This window comes from Schistocerca serialis, chromosome 3 (genome assembly GCF_023864345.2).
Source record: "Schistocerca serialis cubense isolate TAMUIC-IGC-003099 chromosome 3, iqSchSeri2.2, whole genome shotgun sequence".
NCBI classification, from domain to species: domain Eukaryota; kingdom Metazoa; phylum Arthropoda; class Insecta; order Orthoptera; family Acrididae; genus Schistocerca; species Schistocerca serialis.
The window spans coordinates 1055719148-1055732073 of record NC_064640.1 but is presented as its reverse complement, the minus strand read 5'-3'; the positions used below and the strand labels follow the sequence as shown (position 1 = coordinate 1055732073).

General features: G+C 51.7%; 1 protein-coding gene across 1 annotated transcript in view; it reads left to right on the top strand.

Moving 5' to 3' along the window:
* Window positions 1-12673, top strand: part of LOC126471385 (hornerin-like) — a 21853-nt gene extending 9180 nt beyond the window's left edge. The window contains exons 2-7 of the mRNA XM_050099508.1: window positions 10-1264; window positions 1306-1507; window positions 1561-3873; window positions 3927-4454; window positions 4737-7283; window positions 12639-12673. Of these exons, the coding sequence (XP_049955465.1) occupies window positions 10-1264; window positions 1306-1507; window positions 1561-3873; window positions 3927-4454; window positions 4737-7283; window positions 12639-12673 (6880 nt within the window). The remainder of the gene's footprint in view (window positions 1-9; window positions 1265-1305; window positions 1508-1560; window positions 3874-3926; window positions 4455-4736; window positions 7284-12638) is intronic.
* The last annotated feature ends 253 nt before the right edge of the window (window positions 12674-12926 follow it).

Here is a 12926-nt window from a genome sequence, read left to right as displayed (position 1 = left end):
GGGGGCAAGTGAGAAGGGGGCAAGTGAGAAGGGGGCAAGTGAGAAGGGGGCAAGTGAGAAGGGGGCAAGTGAGAAGGGGGCAAGTGAGAAGGGGGCAAGTGAGAAGGGGGCAAGTGAGAAGGGGGCAAGTGAGAAGGGGGCAAGTGAGAAGGGGGCAAGTGAGAAGGGGGCAAGTGAGAAGGGGGCAAGTGAGAAGGGGGCAAGTGAGAAGGGGGCAAGTGAGAAGGGGGCAAGTGAGAAGGGGGCAAGTGAGAAGGGGGCAAGTGAGAAGGGGGCAAGTGAGAAGGGGGCAAGTGAGAAGGGGGCAAGTGAGAAGGGGGCAAGTGAGAAGGGGGCAAGTGAGAAGGGGGCAAGTGAGAAGGGGGCAAGTGAGAAGGGGGCAAGTGAGAAGGGGGCAAGTGAGAAGGGGGCAAGTGAGAAGGGGGCAAGTGAGAAGGGGGCAAGTGAGAAGGGGGCAAGTGAGAAGGGGGCAAGTGAGAAGGGGGCAAGTGAGAAGGGGGCAAGTGAGAAGGGGGCAAGTGAGAAGGGGGCAAGTGAGAAGGGGGCAAGTGAGAAGGGGGCAAGTGAGAAGGGGGCAAGTGAGAAGGGGGCAAGTGAGAAGGGGGCAAGTGAGAAGGGGGCAAGTGAGAAGGGGGCAAGTGAGAAGGGGGCAAGTGAGAAGGGGGCAAGTGAGAAGGGGGCAAGTGAGAAGGGGGCAAGTGAGAAGGGGGCAAGTGAGAAGGGGGCAAGTGAGAAGGGGGCAAGTGAGAAGGGGGCAAGTGAGAAGGGGGCAAGTGAGAAGGGGGCAAGTGAGAAGGGGGCAAGTGAGAAGGGGGCAAGTGAGAAGGGGGCAAGTGAGAAGGGGGCAAGTGAGAAGGGGGCAAGTGAGAAGGGGGCAAGTGAGAAGGGGGCAAGTGAGAAGGGGGCAAGTGAGAAGGGGGCAAGTGAGAAGGGGGCAAGTGAGAAGGGGGCAAGTGAGAAGGGGGCAAGTGAGAAGGGGGCAAGTGAGAAGGGGGCAAGTGAGAAGGGGGCAAGTGAGAAGGGGGCAAGTGAGAAGGGGGCAAGTGAGAAGGGGGCAAGTGAGAAGGGGGCAAGTGAGAAGGGGGCAAGTGAGAAGGGGGCAAGTGAGAAGGGGGCAAGTGAGAAGGGGGCAAGTGAGAAGGGGGCAAGTGAGAAGGGGGCAAGTGAGAAGGGGGCAAGTGAGAAGGGGGCAAGTGAGAAGGGGGCAAGTGAGAAGGGGGCAAGTGAGAAGGGGGCAAGTGAGAAGGGGGCAAGTGAGAAGGGGGCAAGTGAGAAGGGGCAAGTGAGAAGGGGGCAAGTGAGAAGGGGGCAAGTGAGAAGGGGGCAAGTGAGAAGGGGGCAAGTGAGAAGGGGGCAAGTGAGAAGGGGGCAAGTGAGAAGGGGGCAAGTGAGAAGGGGGCAAGTGAGAAGGGGGCAAGTGAGAAGGGGGCAAGTGAGAAGGGGGCAAGTGAGAAGGGGGCAAGTGAGAAGGGGGCAAGTGAGAAGGGGGCAAGTGAGAAGGGGGCAAGTGAGAAGGGGGCAAGTGAGAAGGGGGCAAGTGAGAAGGGGGCAAGTGAGAAGGGGGCAAGGGAGAAGGGGGCAAGGGAGAAGGGGGCAAGGGAGAAGGGGGCAAGGAGAAGGGGGCAAGGGAGAAGGGGGCAAGGGAGAAGGGGGCAAGGGAGAAGGGGGCAAGGGAGAAGGGGGCAAGGGAGAAGGGGGCAAGGGAGAAGGGGGCAAGGGAGAAGGGGGCAAGGGAGAAGGGGGCAAGGGAGAAGGGGGCAAGGGAGAAGGGGGCAAGGGAGAAGGGGGCAAGGGAGAAGGGGGCAAGGGAGAAGGGGGCAAGGGAGAAGGGGGCAAGGGAGAAGGGGGCAAGGGAGAAGGGGGCAAGGGAGAAGGGGGCAAGGGAGAAGGGGGCAAGGGAGAAGGGGGCAAGGGAGAAGGGGGCAAGGGAGAAGGGGGCAAGGGAGAAGGGGGCAAGGGAGAAGGGGGCAAGGGAGAAGGGGGCAAGGGAGAAGGGGGCAAGGGAGAAGGGGGCAAGGGAGAAGGGGGCAAGGGAGAAGGGGGCAAGGGAGAAGGGGGCAAGGGAGAAGGGGGCAAGGGAGAAGGGGGCAAGGGAGAAGGGGGCAAGGGAGAAGGGGCAAGGGAGAAGGGGGCAAGGGAGAAGGGGGCAAGGGAGAAGGGGCAAGGGAGAAGAGGGCAAGGGAGAAGAGGGCAAGGGAGAAGAGGGCAAGGGAGAAGAGGGCAAGGGAGAAGAGGGCAAGGGAGAAGAGGGCAAGGGAGAAGAGGGCAAGGGAGAAGAGGGCAAGGGAGAAGAGGGCAAGGGAGAAGAGGGCAAGGGAGAAGAGGGCAAGGGAGAAGAGGGCAAGGGAGAAGAGGGCAAGGGAGAAGAGGGCAAGGGAGAAGAGGGCAAGGGAGAAGAGGGCAAGGGAGAAGAGGGCAAGGGAGAAGAGGGCAAGGGAGAAGAGGGCAAGGGAGAAGAGGGCAAGGGAGAAGAGGGCAAGGGAGAAGAGGGCAAGGGAGAAGAGGGCAAGGGAGAAGAGGGCAAGGGAGAAGAGGGCAAGGGAGAAGAGGGCAAGGGAGAAGAGGGCAAGGGAGAAGAGGGCAAGGGAGAAGAGGGCAAGGGAGAAGAGGGCAAGGGAGAAGAGGGCAAGGGAGAAGAGGGCAAGGGAGAAGAGGGCAAGGGAGAAGAGGGCAAGGGAGAAGAGGGCAAGGGAGAAGAGGGCAAGGGAGAAGAGGGCAAGGGAGAAGAGGGCAAGGGAGAAGAGGGCAAGGGAGAAGAGGGCAAGGGAGAAGAGGGCAAGGGAGAAGAGGGCAAGGGAGAAGAGGGCAAGGGAGAAGAGGGCAAGGGAGAAGAGGGCAAGGGAGAAGAGGGCAAGGGAGAAGAGGGCAAGGGAGAAGAGGGCAAGGGAGAAGAGGGCAAGGGAGAAGAGGGCAAGGGAGAAGAGGGCAAGGGAGAAGAGGGCAAGGGAGAAGAGGGCAAGGGAGAAGAGGGCAAGGGAGAAGAGGGCAAGGGAGAAGAGGGCAAGGGAGAAGAGGGCAAGGGAGAAGAGGGCAAGGGAGAAGAGGGCAAGGGAGAAGAGGGCAAGGGAGAAGAGGGCAAGGGAGAAGAGGGCAAGGGAGAAGAGGGCAAGGGAGAAGAGGGCAAGGGAGAAGAGGGCAAGGGAGAAGAGGGCAAGGGAGAAGAGGGCAAGGGAGAAGAGGGCAAGGGAGAAGAGGGCAAGGGAGAAGAGGGCAAGGGAGAAGAGGGCAAGGGAGAAGAGGGCAAGGGAGAAGAGGGCAAGGGAGAAGAGGGCAAGGGAGAAGAGGGCAAGGGAGAAGAGGGCAAGGGAGAAGAGGGCAAGGGAGAAGAGGGCAAGGAGAAGAGGGCAAGGGAGAAGAGGGCAAGGGAGAAGAGGGCAAGGGAGAAGAGGGCAAGGGAGAAGAGGGCAAGGGAGAAGAGGGCAAGGGAGAAGAGGGCAAGGGAGAAGAGGGCAAGGGAGAAGAGGGCAAGGGAGAAGAGGGCAAGGGAGAAGAGGGCAAGGGAGAAGAGGGCAAGGGAGAAGAGGGCAAGGGAGAAGAGGGCAAGGGAGAAGAGGGCAAGGGAGAAGAGGGCAAGGGAGAAGAGGGCAAGTGAGAAGAGGGCAAGTGAGAAGAGGGCAAGTGAGAAGAGGGCAAGTGAGAAGAGGGCAAGTGAGAAGAGGGCAAGTGAGAAGAGGGCAAGTGAGAAGAGGGCAAGTGAGAAGAGGGCAAGTGAGAAGAGGGCAAGTGAGAAGAGGGCAAGTGAGAAGAGGGCAAGTGAGAAGAGGGCAAGTGAGAAGAGGGCAAGTGAGAAGAGGGCAAGTGAGAAGAGGGCAAGTGAGAAGAGGGCAAGTGAGAAGAGGGCAAGTGAGAAGAGGGCAAGTGAGAAGAGGGCAAGTGAGAAGAGGGCAAGTGAGAAGAGGGCAAGTGAGAAGAGGGCAAGTGAGAAGAGGGCAAGGGAGAAGAGGGCAAGGGAGAAGAGGGCAAGGGAGAAGAGGGCAAGGGAGAAGAGGGCAAGGGAGAAGAGGGCAAGGGAGAAGAGGGCAAGGGAGAAGAGGGCAAGGGAGAAGAGGGCAAGGGAGAAGAGGGCAAGGGAGAAGAGGGCAAGGGAGAAGAGGGCAAGGGAGAAGAGGGCAAGGGAGAAGAGGGCAAGGGAGAAGAGGGCAAGGGAGAAGAGGGCAAGGGAGAAGAGGGCAAGGGAGAAGAGGGCAAGGGAGAAGAGGGCAAGGGAGAAGAGGGCAAGGGAGAAGAGGGCAAGGGAGAAGAGGGCAAGGGAGAAGAGGGCAAGGGAGAAGAGGGCAAGGGAGAAGAGGGCAAGGGAGAAGAGGGCAAGGGAGAAGAGGGCAAGGGAGAAGAGGGCAAGGGAGAAGAGGGCAAGGGAGAAGAGGGCAAGGGAGAAGAGGGCAAGGGAGAAGAGGGCAAGGGAGAAGAGGGCAAGGGAGAAGAGGGCAAGGGAGAAGAGGGCAAGGGAGAAGAGGGCAAGGGAGAAGAGGGCTAGGGAGAAGAGGGCTAGGGAGAAGAGGGCTAGGGAGAAGAGGGCTAGGGAGAAGAGGGCTAGGGAGAAGAGGGCTAGGGAGAAGAGGGCTAGGGAGAAGAGGGCTAGGGAGAAGAGGGCTAGGGAGAAGAGGGCTAGGGAGAAGAGGGCTAGGGAGAAGAGGGCTAGGGAGAAGAGGGCTAGGGAGAAGAGGGCTAGGGAGAAGAGGGCTAGGGAGAAGAGGGCTAGGGAGAAGAGGGCTAGGGAGAAGAGGGCTAGGGAGAAGAGGGCAAGGGAGAAGAGGGCAAGGGAGAAGAGGGCAAGGGAGAAGAGGGCAAGGGAGAAGAGGGCAAGGGAGAAGAGGGCAAGGGAGAAGAGGGCAAGGGAGAAGAGGGCAAGGGAGAAGAGGGCAAGGGAGAAGAGGGCAAGGGAGAAGAGGGCAAGGGAGAAGAGGGCAAGGGAGAAGAGGGCAAGGGAGAAGAGGGCAAGGGAGAAGAGGGCAAGGGAGAAGAGGGCAAGGGAGAAGAGGGCAAGGGAGAAGAGGGCAAGGGAGAAGAGGGCAAGGGAGAAGAGGGCAAGGGAGAAGAGGGCAAGGGAGAAGAGGGCAAGGGAGAAGAGGGCAAGGGAGAAGAGGGCAAGGGAGAAGAGGGCAAGGGAGAAGAGGGCAAGGGAGAAGAGGGCAAGGGAGAAGAGGGCAAGGGAGAAGAGGGCAAGGGAGAAGAGGGCAAGGGAGAAGAGGGCAAGGGAGAAGAGGGCAAGGGAGAAGAGGGCAAGGGAGAAGAGGGCAAGGGAGAAGAGGGCAAGGGAGAAGAGGGCAAGGGAGAAGAGGGCAAGGGAGAAGAGGGCAAGGGAGAAGAGGGCAAGGGAGAAGAGGGCAAGGGAGAAGAGGGCAAGGGAGAAGAGGGCAAGGGAGAAGAGGGCAAGGGAGAAGAGGGCAAGGGAGAAGAGGGCAAGGGAGAAGAGGGCAAGGGAGAAGAGGGCAAGGGAGAAGAGGGCAAGGGAGAAGAGGGCAAGGGAGAAGAGGGCAAGGGAGAAGAGGGCAAGGGAGAAGAGGGCAAGGGAGAAGAGGGCAAGGGAGAAGAGGGCAAGGGAGAAGAGGGCAAGGGAGAAGAGGGCAAGGGAGAAGAGGGCAAGGGAGAAGAGGGCAAGGGAGAAGAGGGCAAGGGAGAAGAGGGCAAGGGAGAAGAGGGCAAGGGAGAAGAGGGCAAGGGAGAAGAGGGCAAGGGAGAAGAGGGCAAGGGAGAAGAGGGCAAGGGAGAAGAGGGCAAGGGAGAAGAGGGCAAGGGAGAAGAGGGCAAGGGAGAAGAGGGCAAGGGAGAAGAGGGCAAGGGAGAAGAGGGCAAGGGAGAAGAGGGCAAGGGAGAAGAGGGCAAGGGAGAAGAGGGCAAGGGAGAAGAGGGCAAGGGAGAAGAGGGCAAGGGAGAAGAGGGCAAGGGAGAAGAGGGCAAGGGAGAAGAGGGCAAGGGAGAAGAGGGCAAGGGAGAAGAGGGCAAGGGAGAAGAGGGCAAGGGAGAAGAGGGCAAGGGAGAAGAGGGCAAGGGAGAAGAAGGCAAGGGAGAAGAAGGCAAGGGAGAAGAAGGCAAGGGAGAAGAAGGCAAGGGAGAAGAAGGCAAGGGAGAAGAAGGCAAGGGAGAAGAAGGCAAGGGAGAAGAAGGCAAGGGAGAAGAAGGCAAGGGAGAAGAGGGCAAGGGAGAAGAGGGCAAGGGAGAAGAGGGCAAGGGAGAAGAGGGCAAGGGAGAAGAGGGCAAGGGAGAAGAGGGCAAGGGAGAAGAGGGCAAGGGAGAAGAGGGCAAGGGAGAAGAGGGCAAGGGAGAAGAGGGCAAGGGAGAAGAGGGCAAGGGAGAAGAGGGCAAGGGAGAAGAGGGCAAGGGAGAAGAGGGCAAGGGAGAAGAGGGCAAGGGAGAAGAGGGCAAGGGAGAAGAGGGCAAGGGAGAAGAGGGCAAGGGAGAAGAGGGCAAGGGAGAAGAGGGCAAGGGAGAAGAGGGCAAGGGAGAAGAGGGCAAGGGAGAAGAGGGCAAGGGAGAAGAGGGCAAGGGAGAAGAGGGCAAGGGAGAAGAGGGCAAGGGAGAAGAGGGCAAGGGAGAAGAGGGCAAGGGAGAAGAGGGCAAGGGAGAAGAGGGCAAGGGAGAAGAGGGCAAGGGAGAAGAGGGCAAGGGAGAAGAGGGCAAGGGAGAAGAGGGCAAGGGAGAAGAGGGCAAGGGAGAAGAGGGCAAGGGAGAAGAGGGCAAGGGAGAAGAGGGCAAGGGAGAAGAGGGCAAGGGAGAAGAGGGCAAGGGAGAAGAGGGCAAGGGAGAAGAGGGCAAGGGAGAAGAGGGCAAGGGAGAAGAGGGCAAGGGAGAAGAGGGCAAGGGAGAAGAGGGCAAGGGAGAAGAGGGCAAGGGAGAAGAGGGCAAGGGAGAAGAGGGCAAGGGAGAAGAGGGCAAGGGAGAAGAGGGCAAGGGAGAAGAGGGCAAGGGAGAAGAGGGCAAGGGAGAAGAGGGCAAGGGAGAAGAGGGCAAGGGAGAAGAGGGCAAGGGAGAAGAGGGCAAGGGAGAAGAGGGCAAGGGAGAAGAGGGCAAGGGAGAAGAAGGCAAGGGAGAAGAAGGCAAGGGAGAAGAAGGCAAGGGAGAAGAAGGCAAGGGAGAAGAAGGCAAGGGAGAAGAAGGCAAGGGAGAAGAAGGCAAGGGAGAAGAGGGCAAGGGAGAAGAGGGCAAGGGAGAAGAAGGCAAGGGAGAAGAAGGCAAGGGAGAAGAAGGCAAGGGAGAAGAAGGCAAGGGAGAAGAAGGCAAGGGAGAAGAAGGCAAGGGAGAAGAAGGCAAGGGAGAAGAAGGCAAGGGAGAGAGTAAGGAAGACAGTGAGATGGAGAAGAGCAAAGAAAGGAACCAACTAAAGGAAGGAAGAAACGAGAAGTGAAATATCGAAAATACCACAATTATAGGTCGTGGAACAGTCCGTCTCTGGACGCAGGCGCTAACTACCCCCTTGAGGGGGATGGACTCCTTTTTGTCGCATCTTACGACAGGCATGAATACCGCGGGCCTATTCTAACCCCCGAACCCGCAGGGGGGAGTCTGCATGTCGATCAGATCAACATGGCAACGACTGTTCATTTCTGAATGAAGTATGGGTTTCGACATGTGCCCCCTTTCCTTAATGCTCCTTTTGCGCTGACAAGTTTCACACATAGACAGATAAATGTGTATCGTGTCCACTGTTACGCTTTCGTATTTTCTTGAAGTTTCAACGTTTAATCTGTCTCTACCTCCATGACCGACGGCCTGATGTGCTGCTTCAATAATGTCGAAAATTTCTTCGACACGTAAGTAGTACTCCACAGGCTCTCTTCTTGTCACTGACTTGCTGGTCCCACAAATATTAATAACCTTGAATCGATTTAATCTTATGTACTGCTTTTGTGTCTTTTTCTTATCTTATTGTGGTTCTTCAGTTCCGTCCACTAATTTATCGTAAGATCCTTTTGTCGTAACATTGTAATGGTTTCCTCTTTTGTCGTGTTCTTCAGTCTGTGACATCCTTCTCACAAATTATTCTTTCCATCGCCATTCTTGATATAGATCTGACATGATAAATACGTACAAACTGATCTGCACGTGCTTGGCCCCTCTACCGTGTTGTTTGTTGTGGCGAAAAGCGCCCACTGGCGGGCTGGGCTATTGTCGGCCGCTGAAGCGCTGCCCAGACGGGGGGTTTTGGCGCCTGGAACTGTCCGTGTCGGCGCCTTCTTGTTTTCACTATCTGGAAGTGTTTGGATGTATGATCAATATTCCAATAAATATTACTTTGCACAATACAAAAAAGGTGTTTTTATTTCAATCAGTTGCTCTTTATTTTAATATTTGACCCTAAATAAATTTAGTGAAAACTAGTTCTGTATACCAGTAGCTTAATTAGAACGCGTTCTTACTAGTTGAAACTAGTTGATACTGATACTCTTAGTTACAACTAGAATTTACTGCTGGTCAAAAGCGAAAGCCAGTTAAAACTAGTTTTTACTAGGCAAAACGCGTTTTGACCAAGTGGCACAGTAAAAACTAGTTTTAACTAATAAGAACGCATTCTAACTAAAAACGGGTTTTGACTGGAACAGATATATTGTGGATTAGTGAAGTTCAGTGGCAGGAGGAACAAGACTTCTGGTCTCGTGAATACGGGTTATAAATACAAAATCAAATCGTGGTAATGCAGGAGTAGGTTTAATAATGAATAAAAAAGTAGGAACGCGGATAAGCTACTACGAAGAACATAGTGAACCTATTATTGTAGCCGAGATAGACATGAAGCCCACACCTACCACAGTACAAGGTTATATGCCAACTACCACTGCAGATGATTAAGAGCATGAAGAAATGTATAATGCGATAAAAGGAATTATTTAGCTAGTCAAGGGAGACGAAAATTTATTAGTCATTGGGGAAAGGAATTCGTTGGTAAGAAAAGGAAGAGAAGGAGAAGCAGTCGGTGAATGTGGATTGGGGGTCAGGAATGAAAGGGGAAGCCACCTGGCAGAATTTGGCACAAAGCATAACTTGATCGTAGCTAACATTTGGTTTAAGTATCATGAAAGAAGGTGCTATACATGGAAGAGGCCTGGAGACACTGGAAGGTTTCAGATAGATTATGTAATGGTACGACAGTGATTCAGCAATCAGATTTTAAATTTTAAGACAATTCCAGGGACAGATGTGGTCTCTGACCACAATATATTGGTTATGAACTGTAGATTAAAATTGAAGAAACTGCAAAAAGGTAGGAATTTATGGAGATGGAACCAGCATAAACTGAACGAGACAGAGGTTATAGAGAGTTTCAGAGTGAGTATTAGTGAGCCATTGACAATAACAGAGGAAAGAAATACAGTGGAAGAAGAATGAGTAGCTTTGAAAGAAGGAATAGTGAAGGCACCGGGTAAAAAGACGAGGGCTAGTAGAAATTCTTGGATAATAAAAGATATTGAATGTAATTGATGATAGGAGAGAATACAAAAATGCAGTAAATGAAGCAGGCAAAAAGGAATACAAAGTCTCAAAAACGATATCGACAGGAAGTGCAAAATGGCTAAGCAGGGATGGCTAGACGACAAATGTAAGAAGCATGTAGAAGCATGCATCACTATGATTAAGATAGATACTGCCAACAGGAAAATTAAGGAGCCCTTTTTAGGAAAGAGAACCACCTGTATGATAATCATGATTGCTGAGATGGAAAACCCATCCTAAGCAAAGAAGGGAAAACATTAACGGGGAAGGAGTATATAGAGGGTCTTTAAAGGGGCGGTGTACTTGAGGACAGTATTGTGGAAACGAAAGAGGACGTAGAAGAAGATGAAATGGGAGATATGATACTGCGTGAAGAATTTGACAGAGCACTAAAAGACCTAAATCGAAACGAGACCCCTACTGATAGCCTTGGGGGAACCAGCCATGATAAAAACTCATCTACAAGGGTTGGAACTTTAATAGTGGTAACTATTTATTTACAGCTCCTGTGTTTCAAAGTTTGACTGACCTTCAAAGTAGTCACCAGCATTGTGTATGACCCGTTTGCCAGCGATGTGGAAATCGCTTGAATACTCTTAGCAGTGCCAGTTGTGTTGACAGTTCGAGCGGCGCGGTCTATTGCTGGACGAATTTGTAGCAGTTCTGAAGCGAATGACGTTAAGTGTTTCTTTCAGTTTAGAAATCGAGTTGAACTCACAAGGGCTTAAATTAGCGGAGTGCAGTAGGTGACATAGCACTTAGCAGCGCCATCAGTCAAACAAATCAGTAACATCTTGCACTGTACGTGCTTTAGCATTGTCCTGCAAAATGATGGTCAGGTCCTGCAGAAAGTGTCATCACTTCTGTCTCTAAGCTGGTTGTAGGTTGTGTTCCAAATTGAACAGCAGAACAAAAGAAAAATTTGGAGTAAGGATTAAAACCCATGGAGAAGAAACAAAAACTTTGAGATTTGCCAACGACATTTTAATTCTGTCAGGGACAGCAAAGGACCTGGAAGAGCAGTTGAACGGAATGGACAGTGTCTTGAAAGGAGTATATAAGATGAACATCAACAAAAGCAAAACGAGGATAATGGAATGTAGTCGAATTAAGTCGGATGATGCTGAGGGAATTAGATTAGGAAATGAGACACTTAAAGTAGTAAAGGAGTTTTGCTATTTATGGAGTAAAATAACCGATGATGGTCGAAGTAGAGAGGATATAAAATGTAGACTGGCAATGGCAAGGAAAGCGTTTCTCAAGAAGAGGAATTTGTTAACATCGAGTATAGATTTAAGTGTCAGGAAGTCGTTTCTGAAAGTATTTGTATGGAGTGTAGCCATGTATGGAAGTGAAACATGGACGATAACTAGTTTGGACAAGAAGAGAATAGAAGCTTTCGAAATGTGGTGCTACAGAAGAATGCTGAAGATAAGGTGGGTAGATCACGTAACTAATGAGGAGGTATTGAATAGGATTGGGGAGAAGAGAAGTTTGTGGCACAACTTGACTAGAAGAAGGGATCGGTTGGTAGGACATGTTTTGAGGCATCAAGGGATCACAAATTTAGCATTGGAGGGCAGTGTGGTTGGTAAAAATCGTAGAGGGAGACCAAGAGATGAATACGCTAAGCAGATTCAGAAGGATGTAGGTTGCAGTAGGTACTGGGAGATAAAGGAGCTTGAACAGGATAGATTAGCATGGAGAGCTGCATCCAACCAGTCTCAGGACTGAAGACCACAACAACAACAGGTACAGCTGAACTGCATGAGCCCAGTCAGTTGTACTCTGTACTGAAAGGATTTCTAATTTATAAAATTCTTCGGCAATTTTCCTTAATTTCCCATATTTTTGGTATCTTCCCAATTTTACGCATTTTTCGCCCATTTTCGTAATTTTTCGGGCTTCCCTAAATTATAATTATTGCGTCGAATCACACAAGATCCACCCCACTGTTTCGACGTCTGGTCAATTTCTTGATGCCCTCAGGCAATCACAACGAAGCATAGGTCTTATTTATTTATCATTGCTAAGTCACCACTCAATCACTAGTGTGTGTGTGTGTGTGTGTGTGTGTGTGTGTTTTTTTGGGACGTCATCGTGTATGTGTTAGAAACTAATGTATTGGTAGAAATTATGTCATAGCAATTTCTATAAGCGCTACAGATGTCTAACCAAGTATGTAACATAAGAAATACCACACTCCAATAGACAAACCCCTTCCAAACCACCACTACATTACTATATTGTGTGACGACATAATAAAATACCGATGCCTCCAACGGAAGATACTGTTTCAGATGCTGTACAGCGCTATAAAATACGCACCTAGAGATACAACCGTCCAATAACTGAAACCACCTCAGCGAACATCAGTTCGCTGACGGTAGCTTACCCCTTTGACTGCAAACTGTGGATGGATAGCCGCGGAAACTGCTGTTTGGAATATGACCGCGAACATGCGGAGCAACTGCTGAGAACGTTGGGGTGTGGTCATCTCCAGCCTGGTGGCTGACACTGCTGCCGTATCAGTTTTGGCCGAAAAGTCTCCTGCCCGCTGTAATATAAAAGCAAACAGATCCCAACACGTCGGTGTAAATTCAAAGAACGCTACTAATACATACCTGGATGACGAGGATCTCCTCCCCTGTGTTCACTGGATAATGCCAGCAGGGTACCGAACTCCCTGTGCGGTCGCGGCCACAGAGTCACGAATGGGAGAACACTGCATTTCTGCCTAACACTACACCAGACCGTCTCCCCAGGTGTGGAGCAGAAATTTGCGTTATTTAAACAATACGTATCTGTGCACACGCAAGAGACCTAGTGGCTCCCACAAATAGCACTCAGTCACTGGGGGAGAGGACAGTCCGCCACAGCAAACCTGTCGTAATGTACCGACGACCTTGCAGATAAATGTTGCTAACAAATTTAGCGCCGAGTACTCCCTTTCCCAACCCCTTTTCTCTAGACCAATCAGAAACAGGCTTGCTCTGCTACCGCCTACCATCATTCTTTTAAAACATCTGTGGGCTACTGCCATTGTTGTGTCCATTTTCCATTTTATATGGCTTTATGGCAGATGGATTACATATATAGGTTCTTTTACACAATCTGGTGATGCCACAAAGCGGTGAAATGCATCGTCGATGTTAAATAATTTCGCAATCCAGTTTGTTATGCTGAAATTGTATGGGTGACTTCATTTTCAGCCAGGTGGACTCCCATGTTGAGTGAAGACAAGTGATTACGATGTATAAACAAAGTAAACTCTGCAATATTGTTTCTATATGCGAGATCACTGTAAGTCTCGTATATTTACCAGTGGAAAACCAGAGTTTGATCATTTCTACTAACATTATTTGACTGATCCATAGAAATACAAAGACACACGCTGGAAAGCTAGTACATTGTAGTATTTAAACATTTATTGAACGTAACTTCTACAATACAATAGCTGGCTGTATAATAGATGTAGACGTCAAACGATCTAGTCAGAT